Source organism: Brachyhypopomus gauderio, chromosome 11 (genome assembly GCF_052324685.1).
Source record: "Brachyhypopomus gauderio isolate BG-103 chromosome 11, BGAUD_0.2, whole genome shotgun sequence".
Taxonomy (NCBI): Eukaryota; Metazoa; Chordata; class Actinopteri; order Gymnotiformes; family Hypopomidae; genus Brachyhypopomus; species Brachyhypopomus gauderio.
The window spans coordinates 21,707,689-21,724,858 of NC_135221.1; the positions used below are offsets into that span (position 1 = coordinate 21,707,689).

The following is a 17,170-nucleotide window of genomic DNA, read 5'->3' on the forward strand; positions in this document are numbered from 1 at the left end:
ACAGTTACAAACAAATTATTTCTTGGTCCACTATTGATGCTTGTGGGAATATATAGCTTTTTTTTGCCAGAAACAGTTTATTCTCAAGAAAGGTGGCAATTTTATCTCTTGGCTTATTAGAACCCCAAAAAGAAAAGTTTGAGGATATTTTTTATCTGGTGTGGTAAATATGCTGTTCATTATTTACAACAGGGTGCCTGCTTGATTATAATAACACATTTTAGCTGACTTTATAGTTTATTTCAGTTTTACATACAGTTATATTTGAGTATTGAAGATTTTATAAAAAGGTAGACAAACAGAATGAAATGTGCTCCCAAAAGCTCACACTAGGGACAGGAAAGTGACTTTACTCAGGCAGAATATGACTTTGACTTGTAAGGCAAAAGTTTGTATAACAGTAAAATAATTTCTTCATGAACAATACATCCAGCAAACAAATATATGTTTCAGTTCACAATGAAGCCATAAAATTGGTTTCACTATAAATATTTATTAATGTCTATTTTGTTAAACTCTAATTTGTTATTAACTCTAAGAAATGAAAAAGGCCGATTTGGTCAGACATTAAATGAGATATTAAAGAAGACATTAAAGGAAACATTAAATGCATGCCTGACAAATAGCCTCTTTAAAAGAAGATTTCTAAGATTTTGCTTTTTTAGCAGAAATGAACAAATCCCCAAAATGTTTCCAAACTGAATGCTGCAATATTTTAAAACTTCAGTATTTACTGAATAAATCACCAAGTTTCAATCTAGTATAAGATGGTGATTCCCACTCCTGCTGTCTTGTCATAAAATCCTTAATCGACACATAAATATATCAATATATTAATCATTCTTCTATCTTCTAATAAATGCATTAATTGCCCTTCAATTTATCCACAAATCATGTTTTGATTAGTGATCTGATGATTAATGATTATGTTTTCAACTTAACTGTCAAGCACATTTGAATGATCTGACAGATCAAGCGAATTTATTTATCAGCATATTGGTTACAGACTGTTATATACTTGAATATATTTGCATGTACATCTGTGACTTTTAGCAGACTGTTTAATCCAGAGCGGCTTACAGGAGTGCTTTTTATTGTCTCTATGGAAGTAATCCTTATGTTAATATATTAAGCTTGAGTCAGTTTTCAAAGAAATATATATATATATTTATATCTTGAGGCACTTCTGGTGTTTAGGGGACACGGTCTGAAGTAAGCTGCACTTGAAACACATATCATGTGAGATACAGTACATGGTGAGACTGGTGCTTGGTTGGATTTTGTGCTTTGTAGGTGCATGTCAGGGTTTTAAATTGATTAAACAAAAAGCCAGTGAAGGGATGCAGAAGTTGAAGGACATGTGTACACATAAAACATCCAGGGCATCATAATTTCACTATGGCCTGGACTCTCACTGTAACAATAATGGCTGATATAAATAAATAGATTGTCTGTTCTGTTTCTGTTATATCAGAAACACATAGAAGGATGTAGTGAGAATCAAAATCAACACAAACCAAATACACCTGTTCAGGACTAACCCTAAACGATCCACCATTACCGCGATCAAAACAGCAAGTTATTGAGCACGTTTTTTAAGCATACTTCTCTCTGTCTGTGTGGTAAGCTTTCAGATCCTCATATGTAGGACTTATTTTCTTATGCAGTCTGACCTGTAAAATAATAATATCGGGTTCAGTGCAAAGTATGTTATTACCTGGTGAGAACCTGCTCCTTGGTCTCCTTGGTGATTTGATCGCTTTGACGTCTGCTACTCAGTTCCAGTTTCTTGTATTTCAAGCTTTGGCTTCAAAATGTTGCACATTCCCACGATTACGCTGTTCTTTCTCAGCGTCTCCTTAAGAGTCAGTTGCAATCAAATGTTACAAACTGTAAAAATAAAAAAATAAATAAAAAAGAAAACAAGAAGCAGGAAATATGTTTGTCTTCTTACCTTGCTGTCATGGCAGATGAGAAAATATTTAACTGTCGTGATCTGAGTAATCTACACCATGACGTTTGTTTTTAGGATACACAAACCTATATGGAGAGGAGCAGACACTTGGAATGATGTCCATTTGTAAGCATACTGCCTCACTGAGAACTGTGAACTAGCACCCTGAAGTCTTTATGAATCCATTTGCTACCATATTATTTTGTGCAGAAATCCACAAGCTCACAGTCTTAAAATGACTAAAATTATGTAAATTCTGAAAAAAATGTGCTAATGAAATCTCGCCTTGTTTTCTTTCCCCTGCTGTGCCAGAAAGGACCCACAAGAATGTTCCTCAGGTAAAACATGTACTCTGTGGCACTAGAACCACACTTCACAACCAAGCTAAATGATTAAGGAGAAAATGTACATAGCCCTGAAGGGACACAGATGGGTGGAAAAATCAGTGGTTGAAAAAAAAGACTTGTGATATCTTACAAATCTTTGGTGTCAGTGTCAATGTAGGTCAGTGAACTTTGGGCTTCAGCAACAGAGACCCATGGGAGAAGTTTGCAGATTCTTATTTTACAATCTGACATCTACAATCTATTTATCTACAACCTGACATCTACAAACGTCATTGTATTAATTTCTCATTTTTATATGCATAAAATAAATGGATGTTGGGTGCAAAATGTAAACAAAAAGGTATTTAGCAGGGAGCTACACTTTTGGTGTGAAGAACCTGCACTGGTATCATGAATATCAGTATAGGTAGAACACTTCTCAGCCAATCAGATTGTGAGGTTGTGAAAAATAAAGTGGCAACAGGAATTGAGAGAACCGAAGATTTCTGGCTTGGAGTTGAATTTGTCACACAACCCCAAAGCCTGTCTTGCCTAAGGCTTCATCTCACTATATTTAGCAAGTCATCAGGCTATTTGGGGATATTTTCAGTGAATTTTACACCCGCACTCCAGCCCTGAGACAGACTGCCATTGTTGGAAACAGCCCATTATCATTTTAAAGCTATTTTGTGGTCATGTGCTGCTGCCTGATGCTGTTTTCTTTTCTAAAATTATCATGGCTTTCTTACCACAACTGAAACCTTTTCTTTTAGAAAATTACATTTTATTATATCTTATATATTAACCCTTGATCTTAGCAATCTATCAAGGTGTATAGGAAAAGTTGTGAAAAGGGGGTGGGTTTGAAAATTAAGAGCCTTGTTCTGTTCTCTTGAATAATGCTTTTACAAGACAACATGAAGCAGAACCATGCAAATAATGTCAGATAGAATATCTTAAGAATGAATATTATCACGTTTATGTTTTACTATGATTTCCCCTGTTCCCTGTATACTGGGAAAACAGGTGTGCATTAAAACAGGTGTCTGTAGAAAGTTATGTATATGAATGTATTAAAAATTTTAGTTTTTATCTTGCTTTTATTTCAAGAAAATTGTTTTTGTCTAAATTTCCCTGCAAACCGTAGTTTTGTAAGAATGTTTGTAAGAATGTACCGAATGAGATGGAGACATTTGGATCGTTTGCGTTATATTGTGAATGGTTGTTAATCCACGGTTCCAGTTAGCTACACAAATCCAATTTGTTAGATGGATGTCCTGGATCACAAAGAAAGTCCATTGTAGACTCAGAACAATGTAACTAGAATTCCACAGAAGTCACGAAATGATACTAGCCTATGTACTGCAGTTGTAACGATTTAAAATAAAACCTCGTGTTTATGTTTCTAGACGCAACGAGTTTGTATGAACAACCCAGTTGCGCAGTACATGGTCTAAATAAACGATTTAGAAAGAGATTCACTTAAAGAAACTGTCTAGTAGTTTTGTCCAAAAGCTCCTATTTTGCTGCATACGTTAACCTAGAGCAGGAGGACGGGATCACATGCGAGTGATGGGGGGATCTGCGCTCATTGGTTCTCCAAACAGGCTCCGCAACTATATAACTACAGACTCGTCCAGCAAACACACACTAGGTGTCATAAGGATGGTACGATAACAAGGACAAGGATCGCATATCGATTATGGTGCCATTCAAACGGATGGACATGCTTTCATGAATTGGCACAGGTCGTTACAATCTTGGCTGTTCAAGCATTTTGAAAGAAACATATTTATAAAACACTACAGACTTGATTGGAATACGCGTCTACATTTTCTTTACGAGAATTAACAGAAGAGGAGAGACTCGGGAAAAAGATCTCAAGTCATATGCAAAATAAAGGTAATTAGCCTCACTAATCTTTTTTGAAAGACAAAATCTGCTGAAATAGATTCGTGAAACAAGTTATATAAGGAAATGTTTTGTTTTTTATTTTTATTTTATGAAGCATGATATTCACTAAAAGGTATGTTAAGGTTAATAGCCTACTTTGAAAGTAAGTAAAGTTTGTGATTGTTCATATTTATATTTGAATATCTTACCATATCTTCACACTTTGAGTTATTCTGATTTTTTTTAGATAAAGTATGCCGTTTTACAATTTGTAATTTATTTTTTCAAATTATACAGATGTTTACCAATGATCCAATTAACAGTATCTGACTTATTCTTATGCTATAAATGAAAATATAAATGGATGAATCATGTATTTCTTATTTGTGAATAGTGTATGACACCAATTTTTTAAAGACCTAACTGGTAGAAATGATGACAGTCAGTTACTGATCTCTACAACTAGACAACACTGACATACATGTCTGACATGGTTGTTTCCATGGCCACTTCACTACCTACACCACTCATTAGATCTGTGAAGCAGAATGAAGCACAATGATCTAATCTTTTACATTTGGGTCAGTTTTATAAAGGCTCATGTGATAGTCTATCAAGGCTGTGATTTCGTAAAACAATAAAATGATTCAAAAGATTCTTTATCGCCCTCTGGCTACTTTGAGATGGCTGAATGAATCAGTCAATGCTAGCAGGGCAGCTGTTCTATTATGTTTCTTCCCAAGAACCCTCTTGACTTTTGGTGTCTGCGCTAACCCCTTATAGCTTCAGAAAGTCATGACTGCTGACCTCCGCCCTCTACCTCTGTGGCTAATCTTCATTTTCAATGCCTTTGTGTGGCCATTACACTGACTTCTTTGTATCATGTCGTTCCTTTGCTGGTGTTGGTCTATTATGAAATTAGTAGTTGTTTGCTATAAGTAAGAACTTATGTAGCATAATTTTCCCTCATTGCAGAGATATAAAATATGTGAATCTGTTATATGGCAACAGTGAACTACAGAGGCAAGCAAATAGAATCAGAGATATGGGGTAGCCAACATTTTGATCATGATTACACAGTGCTCATCCAGTTTTGTGTTACTTCTTTGAATTCAGGCTGCACCATGTGTATCCTTTTGAGAGATCATTCACACATCATACAGCATCATGCCACACTACCACATTGTGCTGATGTCACAGGCACCCCTTAAGTTTTACAATGGTCTTATTCTAAGCGTTATTCAACAATTAGTAATTTGGCTTGCCAGTTTTCAAGATGTGCCACATATGTTATAGTGGTTGATCAATCAAGCTATTCATACTGAGAGGGGAACACATGACTTCTGATGGCCCAAGACAAGAAAGAAAAGGCTCTCTCTGTCTCTATAGTCCCCAACCAAGCCCTCAAGAAGTAATATAATAATATAAGGGGCCCGGAGGGGGAATCTTTTATGAGGAATTAGAGGGCAGGGCTTACAGAGCACTAAAAACTCTCACACAGCAACCATCTACAATCACTTGTGTCATTGTTTATGGGGTGACACCTAACCAGAGCAGTCCAGTTTTATGTGCCCATAGATACAAAAATCCAAGAATATGTGAAGTGTGTCATCTGTTTTGACAAGATAAAAAATTCTTTGGTCTTCAAAGATCATAGATAGTAAATATTTTCATTGTTTTGTGTGGGCATGCATATGAGCTACATGGTTACACTATATATAGTGTATATATATATACACACACACAAATATTTATATGTATATATTAGAAACATGTCTGATGTTCCCTTTGCACAGGTTGGTCACAGACTAAAGGAGTAGTTAGTATAATCATCAGGCATTCAGGCCACCCAGCACCCAAACATCAGAAGATGACAGTGGTGGGGTTGGGGCTTCTGCTGCTAGCAGGCTGCTGTGAGGCTTCACGCTTCAGCCGAGACTCCACCCGAGACTCCACCCAAGCTGGCCCTGCAGATACTCCCAGTCTGGTTGTGGAAGCCACGGTGTGGAACACCAGCGCCAACCAGCCGGTGCTGAGGGACTCGGGCCGGTCTGCTGACTCGCAAATGTGCCATAAACCCACCGAGATCAAACTTGCCTTCAAGTACGCCAACACCGTCATATCCTGCCTGATCTTTATGGTGGGCATCATCGGGAATTCGACGCTGCTACGCATCATCTACAAAAACAAGTGCATGAGGAACGGACCAAACGTTCTGATCGGCAGCTTGGCACTGGGAGACCTGCTGTACATCCTGTTTGCCATCCCCATCAATGTCTTTCGGGTAGGACACTGTCGAGTTGGGCTGTGGAGAAATAGGCTATTCACAATTGCTCTGTCCATTTTTAGTCTTGAAAAGCATAAAAGGCATAAAAAATGTGATGAAGCAAGAATTAAATAAAATGATGTTGCATAGGCTCAGGCAAAAAAAAATTATGACTAATATGTTAAGAAAGGGAGCTGTGTCCAAGTTGTAAATTCCTAGCTTATGACTCCTGATTGGATAGAGCACAGTTGTAGACAAACCCTTTCTAGATCCAAGCACCATTACTCACATCATAGACGAGTTCCCTGTGTAGTAAAAGGCTGTTCTGAACACCAGCTTTGAGACAGTGAGGGACTCAGACTGTAACGCACAGTTAAAATACTCCCTGCTGTCCTTTAGAAATCATACTCACATTTCAGATATTCAGATTTCAAAGGGTGGTCCACTAAAATGCCAGAAATATTTATATATATATATATATATATATATATATATATATATATATATATATATATATATATATATATATATGTTTTTAGCAGTTTGTCATACATAGATAAACTAAATGGAACTAAAATGTAAAACATTTAGTGCAACATTTGTGTGGTTCAGTGTGAGCTAAATGTTCTACTCATCTCTGAAGAAAAACTTCATTTGTTTTGCCTCCAGCTGCTGGCAGAAGACTGGCCGTTCGGGGTGTACGTCTGCAAGCTTGTGCCCTTCATTCAGAAGGCGTCAGTGGGCATCACGGTTCTCAGCTTGTGTGCCCTCAGCATTGACAGGTTAGACACATGACAGATTTTTCTCTTCAAATATGCACATATCCTATTGTGTCCTATTGCATTACATGTTAATGAAGTGTAGAGAACATGAATTATTACATGTTAATGAAGTGTAGAGAACATGAATTATTACACGTTAATGAAGTGTAGAGAACATGAATTATTACATGTTAATGAAGTGTAGAGAACATGAATTATTACATGTTAATAAAGTGTAAAGAACATGAATTGTTACATTTTTCTAAATGAAACGAAACAAAATAAAATTAGATGTTGGAATTCTTGGCAAACAAAACAAACATAAACGTTGAATAAAACGTTAGCTATTAGTGAAATGTTAAGGCTCAAACACTACATACATTTTAATATAACAATTGTTGTCTGTCCTTTTTCTAAGGACATTTTTCAGTTAATTTCAGCCGTAATGAGTTGGGTTGTGAGCAACTATAGCACATTCTTTTAGTCATCTATCACCATGAGTAAAGAAAAAGACTCAAATGAATGTGTCAAACATGGCAAATTTGCGGTACACAATCATAAATGAATGACAACTTACCACTGGACAACAACCAAAAACGTTTTAAAACATCTGGATGACTCAGTCTGTTGCCAGGATGATGATATATCTTTCTCAGTACACCATTTAAATCAAACTCTTCTCCTCACAGTAAAGGAAATGATGTAGGACGCTAAGATACACCTGACTCCCCGTTCAACGACTGCACTTTAGTGCTTTAGTTTCAACTGAAAGTAAACTGAAAATAACACTTTGATATTAAGATATTCAGATGTTTTAGGGTTAACCATTGACCTTTTCAAACACATGGCAAGTTGAGGTGCCATTATGAAGCAAGCTAGAGCATGTGCTCCAAGATGATGTGATGACCTCTCAGATCCTGTTATTCCATCAACAGATATCATGCTGTGACCTCCTGGAACCGTGTGAAGGGGATGGGGATCCCGCTATGGAAGGCTGTGGAAGTCATACTGATCTGGCTGGTGGCCATAGTGCTAGCAGTGCCCGAATGTCTGACCTTTGGCCTGATGGAGATGAACTATAGAGGAAGGATGTTGCTTGTGTGTTTCCTACTCCCTGAACAGAACACAGCGTTCTTGCAGGTACACCCTCCCAGAAGTCCAACTTACTGGCATGCACATCACGTTTACCTTTCTAATCCATACCACAGGGAATGTTGTGGTTCATGTTGAATGCTGGTAAATCCATTCTTATGCTCATGCAGCTTGTGTGCTCAACGTGTTGCTGGGTCAAATTCCCCTTTATATGTTGCCAAATATCTTTTGGCACTGACCTCCAAAACGTGAAACGTAATGTGTGCAAGTGCAGGTGCTGGCCATCCTTCAGTGTGTTGAAATGTTTTGAATTTCTACCCTAACAGTTTTATCAGGCGGTTAAGGATTGGTGGCTGTTTGGGTTTTATTTTTGCCTACCGCTGGCCTGCACTGGCGTTTTCTACACCCTCATGTCATGTGAGATGTTGAAAAGAAAGAAAGGAATGCGAATTGCCCTCAACGATCACATGAAACAGGTGCTGACATATCTTGATGCTTCTCACTTAATAACAAGCCCTAACATCCATGTTGTACTCTCCTATGAACTTGAAAATAACCGACGTCACTGGCTTACAGGATACTGTTGTTTTTTGTCTTATCTAGAGACGGGAAGTGGCTAAAACTGTCTTCTGCCTTGTGGTGATCTTTGCTCTCTGCTGGCTGCCTCTGCATCTCAGCCGCATTTTGAAAAATATCACTTATGATCCGAAGGATCCTAATCGCTGTGAGCTCTTCAGGTACCGAATCCCTCCAAAACACCTGCTATCTAACAGTCTTTGAAGAAAAATGACCTAAATATATATGTGTGATGATTTATATAAAAATTGGGCAGTCAGCAGTTTTCCCCACTAGGAAGTGCAATTTCACAGCAGTTTACAGAAGATCAATGTAGTCCCACAGCTCTCTTCCTGTTTACCTCTCACTCACCTTTCCTCTTTTAACCCCCATGTTGTGTTAGCTTCCTGCTGGTGTTAAATTACATCGGCATCAATATGGCCTCCCTCAACTCCTGCATTAATCCCGTGGCACTCTACTTCGTCAGCCAGAAGTTCAAAAATTGTTTCAAGGTAACACAGAGTACTGGGCTGCTAAGCATGCAGTGATATCTTTGAGGATTTTTTTTTTTTTGAACAGCTGAGTAATCTTTCACTTTAAATCTGTCTTTTGTTTCTAAATGTTTAGTCTTGCCTGTGCTGCTGGTGCCAGAGCGATGTTGTTCCGTCTGACGAGCGCGGCTCTGCAATTCGCTGGAAGGGCTCGTGCCACGGCAACGGGTTAGATCGGTCTGGCTCGCGTTCTAGTCAGAAGTACAGTTCTTCATAAAACTGCCCACTGCATCCATGCTGCCAGGTCACGCAGTGAGCCCCACCCAGACTCACTCCATCCCCAAGTGACAGACCAAGTGACTTTCTGAAACTATAACCCTCATTGCATTGGGTGGGTTCCACTGATTCTTCTCAGTTCCAAGGAATCGACTTCGAAACTATTAGGGTGCGGGCCCAGGATGGAGAAAAATTCTCTTACCGCAGGAGCACGGCAAGTGTCAATTCAAACCCAAACCGTAGATGAAATCACAAACTGGCCAAGACTCGTACAGTCAGGTACCTCAGGCCCATGCAGATGCTGCAGACTGGAAACTGGAGGTCTGGATATTGTTGAACGGCCTGGAACAACACACCCTAGAGTCCCTGGACCTGTCTGTAGACAAACCATGCAGACTGGAACAACACACCCTAGAGTCCCTGGACCTGTCTGTAGACAAACCATGCAGACTGGAACAACACACCCTAGAGTCCCTGGACCTGTCTGTAGACAAACCATGCAGACTGGAACAACACACCCTAGAGTCCCTGGACCTGTCTGTAGACAAACCATGCAGACTGGAACAACACACCCTAGAGTCCCTGGACCTGTCTGTAGACAAACCATGCAGACTGGAACAACACACCCTAGAGTCCCTGGACCTGTCTGTAGACAAACCATGCAGACTGTTGAACAAACAAAGTCTTGCTGGTGCGACAGTATGAAAGTTTGAGTCTCTGTATATATTAAGATTCTTAACTGTACATGTGAACTGTACATGTGAACTGAAAAGGCACTGGCATTAATGCTGACTCATATGTCATATGAATTGTACACACTTTAATTCTACTTGTAAATAAGCAAAGACAGAGATCCAACCAACTGGAGTTGTGTTGAGGAATCTTGTGACTGCAGCTAACTAAATTGGACAATCATGGTTAATCATTTATTGGCTTAATTCTCCTGCTCTGTCATTCTTACTGGCTGGTCCATCACTACAGGAGATTACAAATGAACACAGCATAGCTGCAGCTTTGAGCCAATTCATGAAACACCACTGAGGTCTCCCAGTGTACAGGCTAAAGATAGTGTTAGATCTGAATAAACGTTCACTGCAGCTGAAGGCATGTAAACCTGAAAATAGGTTAGTCATTGTCACGTTTGTATATGTAGTGAAAGCCTTCAACAAATGACACATTCAGAATGAGCTTTTCAGTGACTCGTGCTTTTGTCATTGACACCTTACCGTAAATTGACCTATTACATCATCTTCTCATGCCAATCTTTGAAATGACAGGAAAAAGATATATTTAATATATGGGTCCTATTTACATTCACTTATTCACACATATTTTTATATGTATTTCTTCAAATATAGTCAAATTTGAGACTTTTCTGGGGTTGTAACTTCATCCCTGAAACCAGCTGTAAATATTTATGGTTTTTATTTTTTACTACAACAGAAACTTTACATGGAAAATCTTGGCTTTTTTGTCTGTTGGGAAAACTGGTACAAAAATAATTTCTTTCCATCTTTTTCAGTACTGGCCTTCGTGTTACACTGGTCCATTACATGTATGCTGTTTGTGGTGTACTTTTAACTTTACTGCATTGTACGTAGTTTCCCCTCCAAATGCCTCCATTGTTTTTATTATCAATGCTTTTATACTTAGACTACATATTGTCAAATATGATGTAATAAACTGAGAAACAATATTTTTATCTGAGTGTTGTGGTCTTTGAAATGCCATGATCTGTTCAGGGGTTTTGGGGGGGGGGGGGGTAACAGAATGTCTTCAGTATCTTTACAAAACCCATTTAGATACATCCTAAGCCTCACTGGTTTAAGGAAGGAGGGTCAGAGAGATGCTTACAAGTCTTTCCATTCTCATCCATGGTTATGAAATTTAAAAGCCAATGTTCTGCGACACTGAATGTAAAACATGCATCAATGTACAACAGGGTGTTTCATCTTCTAAGACGTTTAGCATTATATTTCACATTGTTCAGTTTTCTTAAACTATCCAGTTCTTCAGAAGGTCTGATGTTCCTGGTGTTCTTGTTTTAGTGAGGTACACATTGTCTTAAAACACTGGAATGTTTTCCCATGGTTACTGAGTGAGTTTTGTTTGTATGAGTTGGACCCATGACTGCACTCAAATGAGGGCTTTCTGCAATCCTTCTCATCATACGTCAAAGACGCCACGTGTCCTGCCGTGACCCACTGCTATACAACAAACACATAACTTTGGGGGGAAAAAAAAGAGACCTAAACCAACTGCAAATCACATTCTTCTTTTGGCTATTCCCGTTTAGGGGTTGCCACAGTGGATCAAACTCCTCCATCTGACCCTGTCCTGAGTGTCCTCCACTGAAACACCAGCCACTCTGATATCCTCTACCACTGCATCCATAAACCTCCTCTTAGGTCTACCTCTCCTCCTCTTGCCTGGAAGTTCCATCCTCAAGACCCTCCTACCAATATACCTCTCCTCCCTCCTCTGTACATGTCCAAACCATCTCAATCTCGCTTCTCTAACTTTATCTCCAAAACATGCTACATGTGATGATCCTCTAATAAATTCATTTCTGATCCTATCCTTCCTAAACCAACTGCAAATACACAAATAAAAAAACACTAAAGACTAAATCAGAATGGACATTTTTTTATACAAACAAAAAAATAAATTATATATTCATATATATATATATATGAAAGAGAGAGAGAGAGAGATTACAATGTACAGAAAACCCATCTCTACAGAGAGGTCTACATAGGAATTGTGGACTGCAGCATGTTGAGTCTTCCCACCGTGAGACACTGACTCATGTCACTTGACAGTCTTCTAGCGCCATCAAGGTCTAACATCATTCCATCGTCTCTCCCTGCTTCTCCTTGAACTCCTTGACCTGTGCCTGTCAAACCCAGAATGTAAAAGGTTAAGCCAAACCAGACAGTCTTCTCAGGGTCTCTTCTCCAAGCACTTCCATTCTTCAGACACACTCACACTTTTCGTGCAACAACAAACTGCACAAATCGCACAACCTTTTGATTTATAGCATTTGGTGCAAGAACACCACGTTCAGGTTTTGCATTTGAAGATCAAACACTCGAGCCTGTGTTTGTGTCCCAGTAGCACAAAAACAGCCACCCTATTCTCTCCTGTGACTCAAGGCTCCATCACAAGACTCACAAACATTTGAATCCTCCTCAATGTCCTCTTTTCAAGACTAGAGAACCGCACTGCTATTAGTTTACCTTCAGTGGCCCAAAACAACGGGACCATTACATCCAAACAGTGTTTGACACAGCCAAATCTAGTAACATGAACAACCACCCACCGAAAGTTAACTCAACCTAACCTCTCATTTGTCAAAATATCCACAAATGTCTTCTCTGCCTAAGCAATGATTGTCGGCCTGTTTTCACCGACTGTCTTGGATGCTGTACTGCGAAGTAATGATCTCTCCACCTGGGGCCAGCACCGCGGGGCACGTGCTGCCCAGCGCACACTCCTCTGGTCTGTGCCAGTAGTACACACCCCTCATTAAACCTACAGCCATTGGGAAACAGGAGTGTGGAAGTCTTGGATGACCATCTGTGCTTGCAAACCGGCCAATACAAACAGGAAGTCTAGCAAGAGAGGAGCCAAGGAGTTTATCCAGGGGCGGAGGGAGAGCAGGTGATGCTGGAGATCCTGCTGTGATGACCATTGAGAGTGTGTGTGTGTGTGTGTGTGTGTGTGTGTGTGTGTGTGTGTGTGAGCGGTCGAGCTCACCTCAAAAGTGTGCAGCACATGTTTACAGACGTCAGTGAGGTCATTCAGGCCCTTGCGAAGAGGCTCAGTTGCAGGAACTCCTCCTTGAGACCCAGAGGGCGAGAAGAAACAGGCAATCAAAACAGGAACAATGTGTCATACTGAGCTCTGCATCAAATAAGCTATTTCACAGGATGCTCAAGTGCAAGTATGTAAATGAATCAGAGGACACAAGGTATGTCCGGTTCTCTTGGCAAGTCCTGCTCTTTGGTGATTCGATGCTCATCAAATTATCCAAAAATCCTAAGAATTTCAAGATGCAGTTTAAGGGCCCCATGTCCCCGTCTGAAGGCCCCTCTCGGGTCTCTGCCCCTGCACTGGCCAATTAGATTAGCAGTGAAGGGAGGTCTTTGTTCTCTGGCCCACCAAAACCAACTCCCTTCCTGCGCTCAGAAGAGGCTGTTCAAATAATCTAATTAACATAAAATGAAGTTGTTGAAAAGAAAAAAAAAGTTAGGCAGAGTTTGAGGGGGAAAAAGAACTAAAGATTAAAAACAAAGTGTAGGTTTGGGGGAGGTTTGTGTTGCAAAGGCAAAATAAGTATTTCTTGCTTTCTCTCCTGTAAAATTATACTATATGCTGTTTGTGTATTATAGCCAAAAATATGCAAATTAACTCAACAATTTGCTTTAATTTAATTAACTGAAAGGGGTAATGAGAGTAAAGATATGAAGAACTCACCTCGTGTCTGTATACGGAAGTTGATCTTGCTCTCAGAGGGGTGCGTGATGCTGTACCCACAGAACTCCACGTCAGGACTACGGAAACACAACCAAAGGGCATGAAAGTCCTCCAACTACAACATGTGTGTGCGCGTGATGCAGCTTTTAGTACGAGGATTCTGATAAACCCTCTTGCACTTGCAGTTGTTAGGAGGATATTAGGAGAAGCCTCTCAAAGGCACATATCTGTTCTAGAAGACAACGATCTTCAGATGCACACCTCACCTCAGGTGATTAGGAACGCTTCAAAGAAGAAGGTTCTGAACCATGCATGATGGACACCTGTATGCGCAGTCTGCCAGGTTATTCTTACTTTTTCATGACCATGTATCTGAGGGAGTTGCCCAAAGTGTGGTCCTCCTCGTGCAAGACGAAGGTCACGCAGCCCTCGTCAGAGCCGTCAGCCTGGACCTGCACACAAACACAGCAACCATCAACCGGACCCACATGTAGAGTGGTACTGCACAAAGACCATCACAACATGGACTCAGGAACATAACTCAAGATCTCACTGGTGGCACTAATGATAACTAATGCCAAATTTGCTGATAAGGAACAAAAGCTATTATGGGCCTTAAACGTGTCAGAGATATTGGGCTGCTGTACAGACAGGAAGGGTGAAGGGCGGGAAGGGAGAAAGCCAACAAAACTTGGAATTGATCAGAAGAGTTTTTTTTTTGTTTTCTTTCAGGCAGGAAAGATCTGTTGACACAGGACAGGAGGAGCAGCCTGCATGAAAACTGTATATCAAAAAGATAAAAGAGGCGAGTGACTCCATTAGAGAGGTGGTTAACTCAAAACATCCATCACAAATTACTCTTATAAAACACAGAAAATTGTTTGAAGTCTATAAATCAAACTGCATGGGCCAAAGCTAAATCTTAACTTTGAGCATTCTGTTCAACCACTACTGTTTTTTGCTGTGTAGTGACTGCCAAAAAATGGTAACAACTAATAACTTGTTGTAAATCAGCATTTCTTTATTCATTCAGGCCTGCCTCGTGAAAGGTGACCCTCTTGATGTAAAGCATCTTGGGTGGATGCTTGTGTATTATTAAAAATGAATGAAAGGAATGCAGTGGCACCTCTAGGAGCCGTTTAAACGTATGTATTTATCTGTTTGTTTAATCAAGCCACGGAGAGGACGATTAGCAAATGAGCAGTACTAGAAAAAAATATTTAGTAAGATTTACTAAATTACATGTGTTTCTAATTTTATGCGTTTCAAATGTTGGCCCAGTTAGGCTATAAGTTATACAACAAATGATACAAACTTTATGTATTTGCTATTAGTTTTTTTTATTATCGTTATTAAAATATACTTGTCAGTTTGAATTCTTTTGAATGTTTTTTTTCTCTCATTTAAGGGTTTACGTACACGTTTACCTAATTAAACCTACATTTAAGGAAAGGCAGCAAAGTGTGCATAGGCTAATTGTTCATCATTAATATTAATATTGAAGCTGTCATAGTTTACCCAGTAGCGCCTCCTGCTGCCTAAATAAATGAATAAATACATGAATAAAGAACGAAAGCTCTTTACGAGGAACAGAGCCAAAAGATCCTGCTCCCATTAAAGAGCCATCATTCTCAATCACTAACGCTGCCTTCTTAACGCCCAGTTAGTTACATTAAACATGACTTTTAAATAATGCAACGTTATCACAGGTTGATAACAGATATTGTAGCCCACATACAACACGTGATTGTATGGGTCAATAACGTAACTACCCATCTCCATGTGTTTCTCGTTATGGTGTTTCTTTGATGGCCTGAGACGCTTGGAGATGTTTTACTGCAGATGATTGTGTCTCCCAGATGGACAAACAGCTCAGGACTCTAGACTAGAAGATACCCAACTAAACTCGTGATTGTTTAGGTAATCGATATCATTTCACCATCAACATTTGCCATGTGGTTTAACGTTAACAGTATTTGATACAAAGAACTTTAGGAGGGACAGAGTTCGTAGATATTAACTTACCATTTCCACAACTGGTTTCTTTTCTGTATCAGTACCAGCCATGCTTGCGTGTGACGTCTCTTCTTCTTTGGTTTTGTGGTGGTTAGCAAACATCTATTTAGTGTTTTACCGCCACCTACAGATAACACTACGTAACAATTTAACATGTTTTTTTGTCTTCAGTTGTATTTTCCGAATTCTTGACCTAAAATTAATAGAAAAGGTTATTACTCCACAAAAACTTTGCTTTTGTGGTCAGTACAATGATATTTTTTAATTGAACTATTTTTATGACTATTCACAAAGTATTCAGTGCTGAGTATAGACTTTGAGAAGATTTTGGAACTGTGAGAACTTTCCAGAATTTTTTACAGTTTCGTTTGATGTTCTGCTGAGTAAGTGAATGTACATACACAGCTACAGTTCATTTAGATGGCATCAAGAGGTTGCATACATCCGGTAGACACATTTTGCTACGTCTGTGGCCAATTTAAAAAGACAAGAGCAAAGAAGTACTCTGAAAGCATCTGTTAAGATGTGTGAGGCCTACAAAGCAGACTTTGGCATATATGTTGGGGATCATGACAAACCGTGTGACCTCATTTCACGTGTGAACACTGCAAGAAAACTCTCGAAGGAATGGAGCGTATTAGATGAAAGCATTAAATGAAAGTTTCAGATCAGACCAAACTTTATCCAGCTTCTTCTGTTGTCAAGATGGACTTTGCTTCTGCAACAATCTGGCTGGTCTATTTGAGGTTATAGGAATCACCTATAGTTCATGTAGGAGCCTCAAAACCATGCTACATCACAACAAGAACAAGTATCCATCTCTGTGGCTCATTTTGGTGCAGCTAAAAGAGCAATACACCAGTGTCAAGATGTTGCTAGGTGCCTTGAAGTATGATGAGTATGGCTGGGAGTTATCAAAGATTGCAGAATGGTGTCATACCTGGAGTTATAACGTATCCTTGCTTTCTTTGCCTTTAGGACAGCTGGGGCAGCCAGGCTCACTAGCACGGCAGGACTAGCCTAAAAGGACAGAGATCTCTCTGGGGAAGAACAACATATTG

At 39.4% G+C, this 17,170-nt stretch overlaps 2 protein-coding genes across 2 annotated transcripts; one reads left to right on the forward strand and one right to left on the reverse strand.

Moving 5' to 3' along the window:
• The first annotated feature begins 3,915 nt into the window (after positions 1 to 3,915).
• On the forward strand, positions 3,916 to 11,310 carry LOC143527477 (endothelin receptor type B-like). Its single transcript, XM_077022718.1, has 8 exons — positions 3,916 to 4,182; positions 5,970 to 6,457; positions 7,109 to 7,221; positions 8,136 to 8,340; positions 8,619 to 8,768; positions 8,896 to 9,029; positions 9,251 to 9,359; positions 9,475 to 11,310. Exons 1-8 carry the CDS (start codon positions 4,170 to 4,172, stop codon positions 9,613 to 9,615), a joined length of 1,353 nt encoding a protein of 450 aa, XP_076878833.1. The 5' UTR covers positions 3,916 to 4,169; the 3' UTR covers positions 9,616 to 11,310.
• A 934-nt stretch (positions 11,311 to 12,244) lies between these two features.
• Positions 12,245 to 16,273, reverse strand: polr1d (RNA polymerase I and III subunit D). The gene is made up of 5 exons (XM_077022719.1): positions 16,119 to 16,273; positions 14,448 to 14,545; positions 14,094 to 14,170; positions 13,374 to 13,456; positions 12,245 to 12,510 (listed from the first exon to the last, which is right to left on the reverse strand). The coding sequence occupies exons 1-5, from the start codon at positions 16,209 to 16,211 to the stop codon at positions 12,463 to 12,465; spliced, it is 399 nt and encodes a 132-aa protein (XP_076878834.1). The 5' UTR covers positions 16,212 to 16,273; the 3' UTR covers positions 12,245 to 12,462.
• Positions 16,274 to 17,170: the final 897 nt, after the last annotated feature.

What these genes read in the sequence shown, in the direction of transcription:
- LOC143527477 (XM_077022718.1), top strand. An exon ending in AATCGCTGTGAGCTCTTCAG is followed by an intron (nt 9,030 to 9,250) that starts GTACCGAATCCC and finishes ATGTTGTGTTAG; the next exon opens with CTTCCTGCTGGTGTTAAATT. An exon ending in AGTTCAAAAATTGTTTCAAG is followed by an intron (nt 9,360 to 9,474) that starts GTAACACAGAGT and finishes CTAAATGTTTAG; the next exon opens with TCTTGCCTGTGCTGCTGGTG.
- polr1d (XM_077022719.1), bottom strand. Translation starts at nt 16,211, where the DNA reads ATGTTTGCTAACCACCACAAAACCAAAGAAGAAGAGACGTCACACGCA. An exon ending in AGAAACCAGTTGTGGAAATG is followed by an intron (nt 14,546 to 16,118) that starts GTAAGTTAATAT and finishes GTTTGTGTGCAG; the next exon opens with GTCCAGGCTGACGGCTCTGA. An exon ending in AGATACATGGTCATGAAAAA is followed by an intron (nt 14,171 to 14,447) that starts GTAAGAATAACC and finishes GTGTTTCCGTAG; the next exon opens with TCCTGACGTGGAGTTCTGTG.